The 18,986-nt window shown below is 43.2% G+C and overlaps 1 protein-coding gene and 1 long non-coding RNA gene across 2 annotated transcripts in view; one reads left to right on the top strand and one right to left on the bottom strand.

Moving 5' to 3' along the window:
- LOC139053069 (uncharacterized) overlaps positions 1-18,986 on the bottom strand; it is a 117,926-nt gene that overhangs the window by 19,981 nt on the left and 78,959 nt on the right. The gene's annotated exons all lie outside the window — the stretch shown is intronic.
- LOC139053068 (nose resistant to fluoxetine protein 6-like) overlaps positions 1-18,986 on the top strand; it is a 126,619-nt gene that overhangs the window by 105,146 nt on the left and 2,487 nt on the right. Inside the window, exons 12-14 of the mRNA XM_070530219.1 lie at positions 8,809-8,929; positions 14,734-14,920; positions 18,564-18,706. Of these exons, the coding sequence (XP_070386320.1) occupies positions 8,809-8,929; positions 14,734-14,920; positions 18,564-18,706 (451 nt within the window). The remainder of the gene's footprint in view (positions 1-8,808; positions 8,930-14,733; positions 14,921-18,563; positions 18,707-18,986) is intronic.

Here is an 18,986-nt window from a genome sequence, read left to right as displayed (position 1 = left end):
GGCATTCCATACTACAAGCTGAGGACCATGACTACACGCATCGAGTTGACTACCCTGAAAGCCTCTCTCCATTTGTGAGTTCAATGGTACCCTACATTGCAGGGTTTGTCGCTCGAAAAGTTGCTGCAAAAAGTACCTGTGATCACTGTATTACAGCTGTTTATGCTGAACTACAACCAGCGCTGGCGAAACAAAAGAACCAAGGTGGGCTTGCGTCACCTTCAAAGGATGTGATCTCACTTTGTGAAATGAGAAGGGGCTCCGTCGGTTGCAAGCAGAATCTGAAAGCATTCAGACAATTCATCTGAAAACAAAGCACCTAGTACTGGAAGTGTTGAGCTTGTCGCCAGAGAAAAATTGGTTTTCTCTGTTGAATCAGCATTTCATGGACTACGATCCATTGGACAATCATGTCTACAGCCTGTGCAAAGATGTACTGGAGCTGTACATTAAGATCAGGATTCATCACATAACAAAAGAGAGGAATAGGTGTATTACAAAGGACAAAGTGAGATCTGTACTTTCAAGGCTAATCATATTTAGGAATCAATGAAAATTCAGTATGTAGCATCAGTCATGGCAATAACAGCGAATAGTACCACTGTTTGTATTTGCCAAACAAATGTTTGTAACAAGGTTGTGTCATTTGGATATGTGGCTTCATACAAGCCATGCATAACTGTGCATTCTGAAGGGGTAATGATGTGCTGTTTAGTCTCCAGCTCAGTATAGCACTTCACGAATTCTACTACTTTCTTTTGTTTTGCTATTTGCGCGTGTGTTATATTAATTTGCTATTAAATCATGTCTTGCCTTCTTTCAGCCAAAAAACACTATGTTTACCAAAATACAAACGGTTTGATCTTCGAATTTCATGTTGCTGGTGATGTTGTGTAACCTCATTGTGTAACTCACCAGAATTAACGTTGGTCCTTCGATCCTTTGCTCTTTATGTGTTAGCTGGACACAAACACTACGAACTTAATGGTGTCTGTTGCTTTGATGAATATAAGTTCCCTGTATCAGTGTGACAGTCAGGTTTCCTATTTAATGCAGTATATGTTTTTATTTTCAATAGCACTGGAAGTTCTGTTTCTCATTTTGCCTTCTCAAAATGCTGCACTTATTAGTGACTTAGATTTGTTGCATGCGTTGCTATTTCTTGTGCTTTGAATTGCATTTCTTTATGAAAACTTTCAAGATTGTTCAATTTCTACATTTCAAGAGAGTGCATAAAGAAGATAAATAAATGCTAATTACTGTACGAATTCATTTTACTTTACGGCCTGTAAAACATGCTGCAGTGGGTCTTGGCTAAGACATATCCTGATCACCAGATCATGGGCTCTATCCCGGTTGCAGCAGCCGCATATTGGTGCCGATGAAATGGGAAAACGCCCTTATACTCGGATATTAGTGAGCGCTAAAAAAAATTCAGGAGGTCGAAATCGATCCCCAGACCTCCAATACAGCTCGCCTCATAGCCCACAGTGTTTCACTGGAACTTTAAAATCCGTTAAACAAATAAAAACCGCTGGAAAAGGCGGAGAACAACGCTGCGAAGCGCTTGGCAAGCCGCTTCTTGCCCCCCGCAAGATGGCCGCCGCCGGCTTCACCTGAGCCCATTGGCCGGTATAGGAGACCTCCACTCCAGCAGTTTTTATATAACCTCCTTGGCAGAGACAGACCTCCCAGGCGACACGCGCTCTCCTGGCGCCATCTCGTAGCCACTGCCGCCGCACTACTCTTCTCACGTTTTCGCCATAGCCTCCTCCTCCGCTTTCCGCCTCCCGCCTTGAATCAGACGCTGCGCATCGCGTTCGCTCTTTCTTCCTTCGCTGTGCTCGTTCGCTCGGTTACGCCGACGCTCGCCGCAGGGGCGGACGCCTGAGAATGGCGCTCTAAACGTGAAGAATGCAGCGAACATGGTGTTTTTTACGACGAGTTCCTAGGTGATGCGGACATGCTTTGCCGCTAACAATTGGGAGCTTCACAACACTATAATCCCCCCAAAATATAAACTTTTATCAGTGCCTTGGGGCAGTTGTCTAAATGGCACATTTGGAGGTAGTGACATTTTATGCACGACCATGCTTTAAAAAATTTTCAAAATCGCACCTAATTCGACATTGTAATCGCCTAATTCGAAATTTTAGTTGACGCAATATTGATACTTAGCGCGTCCCGCTTCGCGTCAGACGGCAACGCACCGTATAGAAGTGTGGGGCGAAGTTTGAAGGATGGAATGTCGCAGCAAATTCTGATCCCACTCACAGCCGCATACGTTCGTCTGGCAAAGCGTGCCGTATCAGTAGCTCCCGCGACTGGCCGATACATTCGGTTTCAAACATTCTCGCGCTCGTCGTCACAGGGCGTTTCCGTCTGATACGATAGCGGGGCTGCCTTTTCTGCACTCCCACGGCGCTCGCTTTTCATACTTCCTGGGGTTACCGCTGAAATTCGATGCTAAATATATCGAAATAAATGCGGCCTGTAAGATTTTAAAAAATGAGGGTGCATTAAAATATGGGTGCTTCCAAACTTACAATTTAAACCAGCCCCTAAGGTGCCAATGAAAGAAGATAATTAATGAAGTTTTGGTTATTAGTATTCTGAAGCTCAAGTTATTAGCGGCAAAGCATGTCCGCCTCGCCCAGGAACTCGGCTGCAAAGGGTACGTTCGCTTCGCTCATCGCCTTTCTATAAAATGTCTGTACTGTCTAAAAAAAAACTACTAAAATGCCCCTTGTATAGTAGATAATTCTTTGTATAGCCATATCTGAATTGTTTTTTTTCTATTCAAGAGACTCTCGTAAGGGCTGTCTCGTTTTCACTTATATCCTAATGTCATCATGACCCTGCATCTCCTTTTTGTTATACAGGTTCCACTTCGAATTACTTTTAGCGCCTCGGCATTTTCACATTTAATTTTCAGGGGTACCGTATGGCGTTACCCCCTGGAAGTCTGTTAGAACACAGAAGTAAGATGAAATACTTGAAATGACATTGCTTGCAGTTTTCCGGTACAATGTGCGTTATAACTGTACGGAAAGCTTGATGTCATAATGCTACAGAAATGTGTTGCGAATTATGATGCGCTCAGCTTCATCTGTTATCAGTCTTTCTGTTTTTCTGTTATGTATCGTCCAATACACCGTAGGGACAGTGTTATGTTGCCGTTGAAGGAAGTCATACAATGGGAACTACTTCCTGACTTTTGTGTCACGTGTGATGATTTTGAAATATTTACTGCTTGCGTAAGTAAATATCTGTTTTCTGTATGTTACTGGCCGCCAAACGGCAACCCTAGATGTCTGTTTTTTTTTTCTAAGAAAAGTCCTCACGTTTTGCGTCTGACCAAGCGTATTTTTTGGTATTTGCTGGAGACCTTACCTTATATGTTAGGTCATTCCACGCTACAACAAGCTACGGTTGCACTAATTGTTTCGAATGGTTTTGCAAACACTACTGTTTCACCAGCCAAAATTACAGAAAAAAGTGCAACTTTGCTTGGCTTGTTTATTACCAACATCACAGTAATAATATTTGTGCTAGAGTTTTGTCGCAATATATAAAAAATATATTTCCTATATTTATCCTCCTAATGAAGTACTGTTTGCGAGAACGTAAGAAAGAGCCGCTTTGCATTCAAATTATGCCTGGGTGCATTCCAGAAGCATTTAGACATGAATTGTTGGCTAGTAATCTAAACAACATTCTCAAGATAAAGAAGTTTGAGAAACTTACAAAAGCCAGTTTCCAGGAAAACAAATCTACTTGAGTAAAGAGATCCGAAAGCACTGGATGACCCCTGATCTGTTAGTAAAATTTATGATAGAATTAACTTCATCACAAAATCATCACGATTAGAAATTCTACCATTGGTAAATAATATAGGACGTAAAGAAATATATTAAATAAGAAAATCAGAAAGTGCGGATTGCACTTATTCACACAGAAAATAGAAGCCAGTGAAGGTAAGACTGATATCTTATGGCAAAATTGAATTTTGTTCTAAACCGGAATAGGCCCGAGTGTGGAAAGCATTACAATCAGTGAGAAAACAATATCAGGAGTTGAACTTGCCAATCCATTTAACGACTACTTAGGAAATCCTACTGATATTGCGATGTCTCGTGGGTTTATTCAATTTCTTCCGGATCCAAATTCTTGTATGTTTTTGGAGCCAGTAAATGTACAAGATGTATATGCCGTTTTTGTGCAGCTTAAGAACAGTTCATCTCGTGATGTTGAAGGTATGCAGATTAGACTCATGAAATAATTGCTGGATATTATTCTCCCTTAATTTACTCATATAGTCCACCTTTGTTTGTAAAGTGCACTTCTCCCTGAAAAAAAAAATGCAGGTCGCGGATGTTGGAGTTTTGTTTAAAAAATATGATCGAAATGATGTCAGAAATTATATACCTATATCTATAGTGGCAGTGTTTTTTAAGGGCTTGAAAAAACGTCATACACCGTCACCTTTACCAATTCTGCGAAAAACGTAATGTGATTTCACCTACTCACTTTGGATTGTGGAAACAGAACTCTACAGAAATCGCATTAATAGAGCAGAAAGCGTTCATTGTATTTCAATGTGAAAACAAACATCCCGTGATCGATATTTATGTTGACTTCAGTAAAACATTTGAGAATATTCAGCATTCTGAGCTGTTACAGAATTTAGAATGCTATGAAATTCATGGTCATTCCTTAGCCTTAGTGGAACACCATCTAAAATATCCCAGATTCTTAGTCGAGATTGACAGGAATTTCTCGGACTTTAGGGCTATATTTACAAGCACTCGACAGTAAAGTGTCCTCGGGTATCTTCCTTTTGTTGCATTGAATTCTGGAGTGCTGCGTGCCCGAATCACGATTCAATTATGAGGCACGCCGTAATGGGGGACTCCAGATTAGGTTTGGCCACCAGGGGTTATTTAACGGGCTCCCAATGAACGGTACACGGGCTACATTGCATTTCTCCCCCATCGAAATGGGGCCGCTGCGATTGGGATTTCATCCCGCGACCCCAAGCTTGGCAGCGCAACACCATATCCGCTAAGCTACCACGGCGAGGTCTTCGTTTTATAACCTACATAAGTGACATATTTCGCATTTATCCCGTTACTCTGATGATATTAGCATATTTGTATCGGTGGAAGACCGTACAACACTCCAAGAAAGGATGAACCACCTTCTTATGAAGCCTTAAATTTAACTGTAACTTCCCACAAATAGACTGGCGTACCATACAATCATTCTCGGTATCCGGACACACAGAGGCCAAAAATTTTGTCGATTTCTGCCTCAACTTTAATCTTTCCCAGCTAGTAACTGAACCAACCCGCCCGGATTTCGCAGCAAACTGCTAACGTCCTCGATCTCATACTAACCGACCACCCTGACAGCCTTTCATCCATTTCTTATTTACCTGAGATCAGTGATCCCAAAGTCATCCATGCCACTTTTTCGTTCAGTTTGTTGACACGGGATACCTTTAAGAAAACAATATGTCTGTACGACAAAGGAAATTACGGAGCTATAACTGAAGCTATGAATACATTCTTTCCTATATTCGAATCAACTTTTCAAGACCATTCCGTTAACAGCAATTGGACGCGCTTCAAAAACAAACTAAGTGATCTTGCACATAAATTCATTCCTAAAGTCACCTTTCGTTCTTGTCAGCAAAAACCATGGTTCACAAAGGCCTTAAAACGCCTAGAAAACAAAAAGAAGCGTCTGTATCGCGCCGCCAAACAGAGAGGACGCCCATGCGCATGGGATAAATATTATGAAGCCGAACAGAGCTACGTCGACGCACTGCGTCACGCTAAACACTCATTTTATCACAATGATCTACCAAACCTATTAATCAATAACCCGAGGCAATTTTGGAGAGTTATAAGCGATAGCGAAACGCGCACTATTAAGATAACTAACGAATCGAACGAAATTATTAATGATTCCGATTGCGCCGAAGTGTTCAATTCGGCCTTTGCTTCTGTGTTCAGTAACGAATCTAATGCGCCTCCCATTTCATCATCGCTTAGTATGAACTCGTCAATGCCAGCCATTGCTTTCAATACAGACGGTATTTGTGCGATCATTGACAAAATCAAGTGTTCATCATCTGCCGGCATAGACGAGATTAACCCAAAAATTTTAAAAAACACGAAGCTTATTTCTGCAGCCTATTTGTCCTTGATATTTGCCCAGTCTTTTTCTTCAGGTTTCATTCCAGATGACTGGAAAATTGGGAAGGTCGTTCCAGTTCACAAATCAGGTAACAGAAACTCGCCTCTTAACTACCGCCCCATCACCCTAACAAGCGTCCCCTGCAAAATCATGGAACATGTCATCTACTCTCTTATCATGAATTTTCTTGACTTGAATCACTTTTTCCATCCCGCCCAGCACGGATTCCGCAAAGGTTTCTCCTGTAAAACACAGCTGGCCATTTTTCTGCACGATGTTCACACTAACCTTGACAGTAACATACAGACTGACGCAATTTTCCTGGATTTCTCTAGGGCCTTCGATAAAATTCCTCATCAACGTCTAATATTGAAACTTACAAGACTTAATTTGCATCCTGATGTTTTGAATTGGATCATTGAATTTCTTAGCAACCGCTCCCAATCTGTCATTATAAATAATCACCTATCTAACCCTGTTCCAGTCACATAAGGCGTCCCTCAAGGATCGGTTCTTGTCCCCCTATTATTTTTAATATATATTAATGACTTACCTTCACATGTGTCCTGTAATATCCGAATGTTCGCCGATGATTGTGTCATTTATCGAGCTGTACGTAACACCAGCAATCAAACAGCCCTGCAGAAAGACCTCACCAACATACTAACATGGTGTGACGATTGGTTAATGAAACTAAATGTACAAAAATGTAAAGTTATGTCTTTCACTCGTAGCAGTAATCCCCTGGTATTTCCCTACCAAATTAGAAGCATGTCTCTCGAAGTAGCAGAGTCCTATAAATATCTAGGTGTCACTGTGTGCAATGATCTATCCTGGCATAAACATATTTCTAATATCATATCATCTGCTAATAAAGCACTAGGTTTTTTAAAACGTAATCTCCGCCAGGCACCTCAAAACGTAAAACTGCTTGCCTACAAGTCCCTTGTTCGGGCAAAACTTGAATATGCATCTGCCATCTGGAGCCCGCACCAAACATATCTTATCACCTCACTTGAATCTGTTCAGAACCGCGCTACTAGGTTCATTCACTCACAATATTCATATGATGTCAGTATTTCCGCACTTAAAACACAATCCGGACTAACATTACTATCTAACCGCCGACGCATTGCTAGTCTTGAGCTCTATCACAAGTTCTTTTTCAGTACCCTTCATCATGCGCCATACATCGTTCCTGCAGCACGCATCTCTCACCGCACCAGTCATCCGCAGCAAGTCGCACGGCCACGTGCCCGAACCACTCATTTTTCCGCCTCGTTCATTCCTCGAGCAGCTAAAGACTGGAACGGCCTTCCTGCTGACATTGTTAGCATCACTTGCCTGTCTTCATTCCTACAGCGTGTGATTGATCACTTTGAATATAATTTATGAAGTGTACCGAATGTGGAACTTATGTTAAACCCACCCCTTATGTAATCCCCCCTCCGGGGGTCTTTAAGGACAATAAACTGAACTGAACTGAACTGAGAAGCTGGTCACATTTTAACAATTTAAGCATAAAGATAAGTACATCAAAAGCTTCAGACTAATAAATGCTAATGAGCATCGTGTATGTGACACTACCGAAACAGAGATGATAAATCATATCAAAACTGTAAGAGTAACGTTTTCGAACATTAATATTCGGAATGAACATATCACCAGTGTGTTGAACCGGTTATCGCGTGTACGTATTACGTACAGTTGCCGAACAGTTTTCTCGTTTATTGTTCCTAGTTTATAAATTACCTTTTTATTCTCAACTTTCTTATGCTTCTTCGGTACAACGAAAATGGTATGCCAGAAAGGTATATCAAGATACTTTATAATTTGCCATATCATGCTCACACCGGTGAGTTACTTCAACAGGCTGAAATTTTACCGGTCCTTAACCTGTGCAATTTTAGATTGACAGTAGCGATAATGCGCGAAGCGAAAGAAAATTGCAATTTTCCGCATGATCATTCTCATCTACAGCAAAACGTTACATCACCAAATACACGGTACAAGGAACTAGAAAAAAAGTGGTAACACTGAAAACAAAGTCTTGAAAACATAAATCCCTAAATATTGCTGGCAGTGCTGAACAAATATGTGAAAATTGGCACAGAATTTTTACAGTGTGTATCAATGAATTTGAGAGAACTGCACATGCTAGGTTTTTAATTACATCGCCTGAGCGTTCACCGTTATATTTCTGTTTTTGTGCTGTGGTTGTTTGTGAAACTAAGATACGCTCTGTATTTTCTGTAAGATGCGCGCATTACTAAAATTCTTCCTGTTCATTTCTACTCTTGCGTCCATGCGCTAATTGCCGCTTCTGACTGCTTTGTTCAAAGGTGGCTGTGGGCCATTGTCAAACTGCCTCTACGAAGAACAGCTTTTACCTACAGTGTCCTTCATCAATGTGATGAAAAAAAAAAGAAACGTTGTTATACCTTTCAATGGTGTACTTACTGAAGTGTCCATCTCGCTTTACTATAGGGAGGGGGCAACCTCTACACTGTGATCCAATCGTTCCCACAACAATCTGACTGACCGCTTGTTCTTGATTTTACTCTCCTTTTTTCGCTGTGGCGGCATCTGTGGACGGCACTGCAGCTACTCCAAGGAACTACTATCGGAGATCTACTTCCGGCCCTACGTGCACATTGGTCCATACCTGATAGGATCGTTGGTGGCCTGCGTGTACCTCAAGCGCCAGCACATCCGCCTCCCACCCGTAAGCGCCACATCACACCTTTCATATGAAGTGATCGACAATGAACCCAAAGAAAGCGCGCGGGCAGTTAATTGTTACGTTTTGTTGCAATGTAGAAAAATATGGTAGAGGAAGATGAAAGGGGACGAGGAGATAACTCTCCGCAGGTGGGAAACCAAAGTGCCCTTTCATTTATATTTACTTTATTATTTCTACATTTCAGTTAAACCTAACAATTACCTTCGCCTACGCTTTCTCTGACTTCGTTGTCTGTGGTTTCGTATGAGCGTGAGCAACTAAAATTAAGCCCCTCAGTTCCCCTATTTTTCGCGCACGTTACGCCACGCCTTTAAGACATTGCCGCAGGCTTTTTGCAATTTCGCTTTCAGATCCGCACACCGTTAAAATAAAACAACTGCTGCCGTAAGTCACACTAACGCTGATCATGTCTGCGCGTGGGGCAACACCAATTGTCTTACAATGGTATCTCAACATGTTTGTTAATGAAGCGCTCATTAGGCTTGCAGAAGCCATCTGCATTTCACTCTATTACAGCCAAAGCAACATCAACAACGAGAAAATATGTGCCAGTGCAAGACCAATGCTGGCGTATTGCACGTCACGTATCCGTGCTTATCAATTAAGCGCGTACTTGCGCTTCAGAGAATTAGCGAAAATACATGATTCTGTCAGAGAAGCAGGGTATGAAACTTTAGCCACGGGTACAAGCGCTAACCTTATATTAGGTAATGACATCCTTCAGTCAAGTAACGAAAGCGTGGGAGTGTGAGCACGCTGATCCTGGATGGCATTGGGAAGTAACACAATAAGCGTGCGAGCAAAAACAACACTGCATGGACCAGGGCCACAATAAAGCAAAGCTGTTCCATTCTAATTTTATTCCAATCTCTTGACGTCAAATTTACGCAACCGTCGGCTCAAGCGTACGCGGAGATCAACAACGTTTTTTTGAATAACACAATCAAACGCTTTGTTCGTATACAGGAGGTACATTTTATTTGGAATTAAATCCAATAGCATTGGCCTGGCGTGACAGGCTTTTCTTATCTGCCCGGCTGAGAAAAGGCGAGGAGCGAGAATAGGTGGAGAGGGTCTCGATGGGCCTGAGCAGCAGACTGAAATTAGTTCACCTTGGGAGGTGGGTCGCGCCGTCATCTTCGAGTGGTCTGAATGGCGCTGACGTCAGGCCGGTGTCACAAAGGAGAATCAGAGACGAGGAGAGCTGTGCCGGTGTCTCCGACTGATACGCTTCCTTCGGCTTAGCCTGCGGTGGCTCATCGATGGTCCCGGCGACGTGCAACGCGGTGCTAAAATGTCCCCAAATGATCTGGATATACAGCGAAAATTTGCCCTAGCGACGTCGCCAAAAAGGCATGACGATGCCATACTGCACTGCAAATGCCCGTGGCCGCTGGATGAACTGCTTGCGCATGCGCATTGATAGCCAAAGAAGGGGACTATGGCGTATTGTCTGCTACTGTGAAGGTTGGCGGGAAACCTCGCTTGATGGTGGCATCGTAAATATGCTTACATCACAGTGCAACGTGCCCGACGGAAAGTTTTTCGTAGCACAGTACGAAAATCCCTGACTTTATCGCCCGTCGCAGGACAAACTGTTCAAAAGAGTGAAGAAGTGCTCGCAGGATGCCTACTTTTTGACGTATTGTGCGTTTATGAGGGACGTCTTGGCATTTTTCGTGGCTGAGTTTCTAACACGTCCAAAGACAGAGGAGCTGAGGCACATATTACGGCATGAACATTTTGTATGATGCTTCCGTCGCTCCTTTTCCTTGCATAGTCTCTCTAGCTGTCTTCCTTGGCTTAGTATACTCTCCCTGCTCAGCCAATTCATTTTTCGTAGTATCACAGAGTGTACAGTAAAAGAGAATAGCGCAAACCAGGACGACCACAAAAAGAGAGGGGCACAGACAGAAACGCTTTGTGGTCGTCCTGGTTTGCGCTATTCTATTCTACTGGACATGTACCAACTCCCCCCTACAGAAGTTTAACTGAAACACAAAGTGTAAACGTGCACAACTTCACAACTAAAGCAATGCCACCGCACCGTCGTAATGTGGCCCTGAACCATCCCTCGGGCTGATGAAAAAGGCCAATCTGCGGATACCATACACTGCAAAATAATTTACGCCCATAAAAGTGAAAAAAGGTGCAATGTGCCTTTAACTCGCACCCTTAGGGTGTCAGTTACATAAATAACACCCTAAGGACATGAGTTATAGACACATTTACACCCTCTTCCACTTTTAAGGGCGTAAATTCCCTTGTATAGACCGCTGACGATTACATCGGTAATATACAGGTTAGCAATGCAGGCACTCAAATGAAAGCTGCAAGCATGGACAGAGAATAATGGCATTTTTGAGAACTTCAGAATGGCTTCAGAATAAGCAGGCGTTTGGATGATAACTTGTTTGTTCTTACTAGTCAATTGAAATATCATGAGTAGAAAAAAGACCATTATATGTAGACATTACAGCAGCGTATGACAGCGTAGGCCGCAACATATTGTGGCATATTCTGGAACGGGAAGTCTTAGGCAACGGTTGTATACAGCTTTTTAGAAAGATTTACAAAGATATACCGCTTGCGTTGAATCGGAAGGGATGAGGAGGGAGGAGAAAGTTGATATCAAAAAGGACTGAGGCAGGGGTGTCCTTTCTCCCCACTGCGGTTTATAATGTACAAGGTGAGGATAGAGAAGGCGCTAGAAGGAAGTAATGTCAGGTTTAATCTCTCATACAGACTGGCAGTAACAGTTTTTTTTATGCGGACGACATTGTGTTGCTAGCTAACAAGCAAAGTGATTTTTAACGTCTGGCTAAAATCTATGGACAGGAAAGCGGGAATTTTATTTTTTGAAATTTAGTGTTAAAAATTGGGTGTTATGATATTTAATGAAAACAGAGAACATACAGTGGCAACACAGGGCCAGGAAATACCTCAAGTAAAATAACATAAATACCTTGGTATATGGATATATCGAAATACAAGAAAAAACAATAACAGTAAAGGGGAAGAGAAATGGTTGCATACTGAAACACAGAGCGCAATGGAGATATAATAGGTAAAATGTGCTCAGGAGTATGTTGAAATGTGTAATAGTTCCAGGAATTACATTTCGAAATGCGGTTGTTTGCTTAAACTCAAGGGTACAATCAGGGCTCGATGGCAACCAAAGGTTAGTCACACGCCTCGGATTGGGCGCTCACGTGAAGACTACAAATGAAGCTGTGCAGGGTGATATGGGCTGGAGTAGTTTTGAAGTGAAGGAAGCTCACAGTAAAATTATTTATGAAGAACGACTGAGGAATATAGAACAAAGCAAATGGGCTGCGAGAGTGTTGAGGTATGTCTACAGGAAGAACATTAATTAACAATGAAGGAAAAGAACTGGGAAGCTTACCAGCAAATATGCGACCTGTAGAGTGAGCGACACAGCAAGAAAGAAGGTCAAGCGGAAAGTCGGAGAGGCTGAAATAATCTCATAAGTGACGGCAATGGAAAACAAACCTGCCGTGAGTAACTACTTAGAGGAAAAAAACGAAATCAGGAAAGAAACAATTTATAACTCAAAGGGAAGGTAATTAAGAAGCGAGATCAGGGGCGCTACAACGAAAAACTGTTCCAAGCTTTTCTATTTCAATTCTGCTATCAGCCCTCCACGAATGGTCAAAAATTTCTTTCGACCACGCCCACTTCACCTGTCTCTCACGCGACGTCACGAAAACCGCGATACCTCCCCATATGATATAATGGGTACACACTGATTATGCATGATTTCACAGAAAAAAGAAAAAAACAGCCATTTCTGATTCGACCAATTTTCGCCATTAGCCCTCGGCTATTGGTAAATAGTTCTCGGGCTGCACCCACTTCTGCTGCCTGTCACGCGACTTCACAAAACCGCACAAACTCACCGCATCAAAGTGACGTGTACGCGATAAAGATGGATTAAGAAGCCGAACAAAACTGAATTTTCTTCGGAATAGCCGCAGGCTGTCCCATTCCGAAAGGAATAAAAGATCGCTGCCGCCGATCGCTGAGACGCTGGCTACTCGCACCAGCCGGAGAGCATCGGTGTATTTGCGTATAATAAAACTTCTTGCGTGGTCGTGTAACGTTTTCGAGCCCTTTCGGCACGTTTACCACCTCATTCTGCCAACCCTTCTTTGCTAAGGGTCAGTTTTAGCTTCATTCTTAAGTTTCCGTTGCATGCCGCCGTGAGTTTTGACCAGCCACCATAAGCTAAGTAAGGGAAAGCCGACCAATCGCAGACGCCAGCACCACCCTCTTCATCCGGTTATCAATTTTCAGTGCACTAGCTCTGCCCCCGTGAATCCCTCTCCACTTGAGCGTTCTCCTCGCCTCATGTCAGCCAATTAGATACTACAAGCCGGTCAGTGTAAGCAATGTTATTCGTTTTCAAGCAAACAAAAGTGACCTCCTATGAACGAGGAGAGCGTCTGATTGGTCTGTTCAGACAACGCTGCGGGTGACCGCCCGGCGCTTGCGTCGGTGGTTACGCAAATTTGACGTCAGGAGATTGGAATAGAAATATATTCGAATAGTTTTACGTTATAGGGCCCCAGGACGCCTTAGAACACGCACCTATATAGCTAAAAGAAAAGTGGAGAAACGACAAAGAACGGAGACGTGCAATAATAAAGTGACAATGGGGGGTCAGTAAATTTGGGTATGGGAACTCATCGTGGGTTTCTTTTTCTTTTTTAACCTAGATAGGACATTAGGCAGTAGAATAGCAAGAGCTTTGTGGCGAAACCCATCTCTCCGTTCCAAAGGGGACGCTCATAACATCCATCCATCCATCCATCCATGCGCTCGCCTGTTTCCCCAAAGAGTGAACCGCCCTGTACATCTATTTCATTTCAGTCACCCACGGGACCATTCCGCAACCTAAGAAAGCTATGCGTTTATATTGTGGAGTGTACGACGGATCCCTGTAACTTGAGCCAAGCTATAAAACTATGCAAATGCCACTCAGCTGGACAGAAGCAAGCTAATGTTTGCCGTCGCTTGGACATACGCAGCTTATTTTTTCGTATTCCGCTTTAGAAGATAAGTAGTTTTAATTAATTCATCAACTTCTGAACTATTGTTTGTAGAAGAAACGTGTCGATGAGAAAATTGTAGAGCAACAGGAAAATCTCCCCGACAGAGCTTTCTGTTACTCTATGCGCGCTACATGAAAGTGTTTTACAAACATGAAATAAGTACGCGAATACACGAAAAATTGCCGTGTGACTGGCCGCTCGAGGCATTTTGCGTGTATTCGCGGGCTTCTCGTAAAAGACGAAAGGTATCTACGTTTCGTTTCCAAGTGTTTCAACAACAGACGTGTCACGACCACGCACCAGCACGAACATCATGATTTCTATAAAAGTGCGAACATGCGCGCGTTGCGAGAGAGAGAGAGATGCACCACGGAGCCGTGGAAGGTCGTGTGGCCAAATTAGCCCTTTGAGAGACATGACTGCCACTTGTACCTCACAAAGAGCTGTCTTTCTTATCCCTGTCAGTAGCTACACGACAAGTATGTACAAAGTAAACGCGGAGCCGGTGATAGCAAAGAATTGGTATAAGGAGCTAGGATGCGTGCCTTAGGGCGGACGTTTACTGCTGCATTTCTGTGAATGAGTACCGGTGATGTTTTAGATGATGGCGCATAACTTTTACGTCTATTGTGTGGCATCATGGCGAACGTCCATGCTGTCACCGGTCATGAATATCCCTGCTCCAACTGTCTCTCCTGTCTTGCTGCACAGTTCCTGGAGCTTCTGGGCTGGCTAGTGTGCGTGGCAACTGGTGCCTACGTCAACCTGGTGACGGTTGCCTGGGAGGATGGCCGCTATCCGAGTCCTCTCTGGTCAAGCGCTTACGCCGCTCTACACCGGGTGCTTTGGGCAGCCTGCCTCGGCTGGGTGGTCTATGCTTGCGCCATCGGCAGGGGAGGTGAGCACCTCTGCACATGATTACTCTCCATAACCTCGACGTATATTGTGCTTAGACTATATTCAGCTCAAAGAATTTCAATCGAGATAAATTTAATATACGTGTCCCTTCGGTAGCGTGTACGAATAGAGATGGGTGCAGATGGACGCCAAGTGCTGTCAGTCGTTATCTCACTGATTAATGGAAATGTGTGTCGTGACCGAGCAGCAAATAGGAACTCTAATGCATCAATGCGCACCGAACGTGTTAAAAGAAATTGCCGCTTGCGCGAGTGCGCCATATAAATGCCCAGTGATTGTCAATACTAGTGTAATGTCAAGTTCTTGGGGGAATATCGTGAACGCAAGGGCAACCTTGGTACAAATAATAGGCAGAGCCGCTTGCACATGAAATGCGACCTTCTGTCACTGCACTCTCATATTTGGAATAAGCTATATTTCCAGCGCATGCAGGAGCACTGAGAAGAAAGCGTCGTTATAAGTGCAGGGAGCGATAAAAAATATAAAGTTACTCCACATGTTTCACCACTCCGCTCTCTGGCGACGTGCTAAGACATAGATTCACCGTGATGATATAAACAAGGGTTCACCAGGAGAAATTGCGTCGGCCCATACGACGGGACAGTGGCCGAGGATGTGGTAGTGAATGAACAGCAAGGTCCCTTGTCGACGCTGGCGTCAACGGGACGCTTGGTAGTCGCGACGAGCACGGTGGATGACCGGGTCCCAGCTGCGTTCTCCGGGAGACGACAGAAGAGCTGAGTGCTCGATCAGCGGTTAGGTGAAGTTGGCGCATGGGTCTTAGCCGCGCTCTTCGGGAAGCGTCGGTCGGGCCGGGGTGCAGGAGCAGCGCTCAGCGACGGTCAGCGGAGCCCAGACTGTGCGGCAGACCGGGGTCCCCTCGCCAGACCGGTCAATCGGCTCCATCCACCGGGTTCAGCTCGACCATGGACCGTCGTCCGCGAACATCCCCGAGACAGTCCGGTCTCTTGGAATAGCAAAGCTGCCTCCTGGCTCCGCCTAGGCACGCTTTTCTTTTCTCCGCTCTAGAAAGCAGCACCGCCTCCTTGTCGCCAGTCTACCGAACCCCCGCCAGCGCACGCTCTCTCCCCTCGTATCTCGCGCGTTTCTCTTCTTTCACTCCCATAGCTTTCGGCTAGTATTTTCTTTTTCCAGGCTATTTCTTGTTCCTCCCAGGCACTGTGTTTCCGTTGCCGAGGACGCCTCAACACAAGCTTGGCGTGACATGCATCGTGCCACAACTGCCTCAATAATGAAACACTTCCTGGCACCCCCGTTAAAAGAACTTTCTAGAAAGAAATGTTATTGTAACTGGTAAAATTATTGTTGTAGCGCGATGCAAACTGGCTACGGTTCACATGTAATGGCAATGATTAAGGTAGCATCTATCGCCAGTTGGCTTTAGGATGTGTGCATGCATATTGTGTGAACATTGAGGACACAAGAGAACAAAATAGGTAAAAAAAAACAAGATTCGCTTGGCAGCATTGCAGTAAGCAATTGTGTGCATTTACTATTGACATTTTACTGTAATGTTATCGAAATATAAAGCGTGCCTGCAAGACATATAGCTTGCGATGAAGAGGAGAGCATTAAAGTTCTGACTTCATAAACCTATCGCACCCCGCTTTATCCGTTCCCCGGTACACGCTAGCCAACCGCAGATATCATTTGTTTTGTTTGATCTTGTATAGACGCTCAACCTCCTTCGTCCTTACGTATATACGAGTAGGTCGAAGTGAGGCACAGTTTTTGCCATGTAACTCTGACACAGTTATTGCATATTTTAAAGTGATATGCTTCTCCAGAAGAGGAATCCAAGAATGGTTATCTTACAGCCAAATTTCAGTTGACATCGCATACGAATCGCACAGAAAAATTAGTTATCCTTTGGGACATTTAGTCTCATTTGACATTTTTATGAAGAGCATGTGTGTTAGAAAAACGGACGTTTGACAATATCCGAACCTTCATTTTCTTATTGCTGATGACTGTACACTCATTCGTGCTTCATTGCCGCTTCGTGAATGTATTCTAGAAGTGAACTATGTTTTTGACGTACAGTGCACATCCTGAAACATGTGAAAGAAAAGCACTAATTGAAGTATATTGCTTGCTTGTTAAAAATGAACAAGGCCAACTCAAGTTCACTCTGCAGGAAATTCTTTATTGGAGAAACCAGTCAAGATTTCTAATGAATCTGTATAGTTTCCTAATTTATAATCGGTTTGCAGTGCGATTAGTCTAATAGCAGTAAAACTTTATACAAGTTAAAATGTTTCACTGTGCAAACGCACCAAAATTCAGAGCAGTTCCCGACTTAATCACAATGGTGTTCATGTTATATGAAATTTGCTAAATCTGCATTACTAAATATCATCAAAGAAGCTTGTATAATTCGGTGGTGAAAGTGCCCTTCTTGAAGCCGCAATGTACAGTTAAAACTTCCTCAAACAAAACACGGTTTTATTAATTTACCGATCTAGCGAAGAAATCGCCATTCCCGGGCAAACGCTCATAAGGTTCGATGTTGTCATCAGCCCGAATTAACGAAACTAGCTTGCGTTAAGCCCGATTTGTTGAAGATCTTCCACGAAATAAATAGCAAAAAGAGCTACGATTTCTTCCTTATTTTGACTCAGAGAGGTTTTTCTTCGAGCGTGTGCTCCAGTGCTATCACGTTAAAACATCTAGGCGCCCTAGTCACAGCCCTAGCTTTATTTGGACGAGGCTTCCCGCTGCGACCATGCACTGAACAACGAATTCACCAGTTGCTAGCGTTATTACGTACCAGATGGCGTTAGGGGCGGCGGTAGTTGGGCCGCCCTCGCGGAATTTTTACATGCACAGGCGTGGGTGAGCGGCAAATACAATGCAGCGGTACCTTTTGGATGTAGCTTCGTTACAATTTTAGATTCGGAAGAACCAAGAAATTTCTTACTCGATTTTCGGGACTTCTCGATTTAACTAAATAATTCGAGCATGGTCATCACTTCATTAAACCCAGTTTCACCTGTAGTTACACCAGCCAGAATGTTTGTGTCTTTCAAGTACGTAAGTGCCTGTTCATAATTACGCGATGTAATAAATGTTTTAAAGAAGTGAGCATCTCACTTTGTTTAAGAATGCCTATTAACGGATTTTCTGTCACAAACATTTGTGGCTTTCGACTTGTGCCATACATCCTGGTTGCAGAAAACAATTCAGTGCTAGGGTAGCCGTTTCGAGACCTCCCTTGCTAAAGTCAGCTGAAACTCATATTTGAATACCTTATCGCGATACACAGATGGCAAACAGTTTCGACCTACCGTGATGGATTTAAATATTTTGTTTATGAAAGGACATATTCTATAGGAGAAACTTTTGCGTTCTGACTTCTGCAATTTGTGACAGAGAAGCACGCATCGTATGACATGAAGTCTGTAGAGTTATGGTCCTTAAAGGGTACCGTACTCGTTATTATTCTATATCCTGCTACCTTTTTTTTAAACCTTCTCTTTGAACTCAAGTAAAATGTGTTTTTGCGTGTATGCCTTTGCCACCATGAAACTGTTCAATTTCACTACTGCTTAGTTGGATCAAAATCATGCTCGCACAATTCTAATTGTTGTTAATTTATGCAGGGATCATCAACACCATCCTATCTTGGAAACCTCTAGTTCCAGTTAGCCGTATCTCATTCACTATTTATGTTGTACACATATACGTTATTTACCTCAAGTTATGGACCATTCGGGAACGACTAAGCCCCGACCATTTCCATGTGGTAAGTACTTCAATTCTTCTCCGTAACTTACGCTGCTTTCAACTATGAGCTGCGGCTACAGGCAGCACAAAACAAACGACAAGATAAAGAAGAACACATAAAACAAGTCCTAAATTTCACCGGAATGTAATATGAAAAAGACATGAAAAATCCAAGAACATAACAGAGGAAAGTCACAAGCCATGTGTAAACACGCAAATCAACATGGTAGAACATTGCACAGTGTTCGCGCATGTCTATAAATATTAGCAAGTTGAAACATAGACTGATATTCCTTTAT

This window comes from Dermacentor albipictus, unplaced genomic scaffold (genome assembly GCF_038994185.2).
Source record: "Dermacentor albipictus isolate Rhodes 1998 colony unplaced genomic scaffold, USDA_Dalb.pri_finalv2 scaffold_65, whole genome shotgun sequence".
Classification (NCBI taxonomy): Eukaryota; Metazoa; Arthropoda; class Arachnida; order Ixodida; family Ixodidae; genus Dermacentor; species Dermacentor albipictus.
Note: the sequence above shows the minus strand (reverse complement) of the source record. Positions and strands in the feature narration are given on the sequence as shown.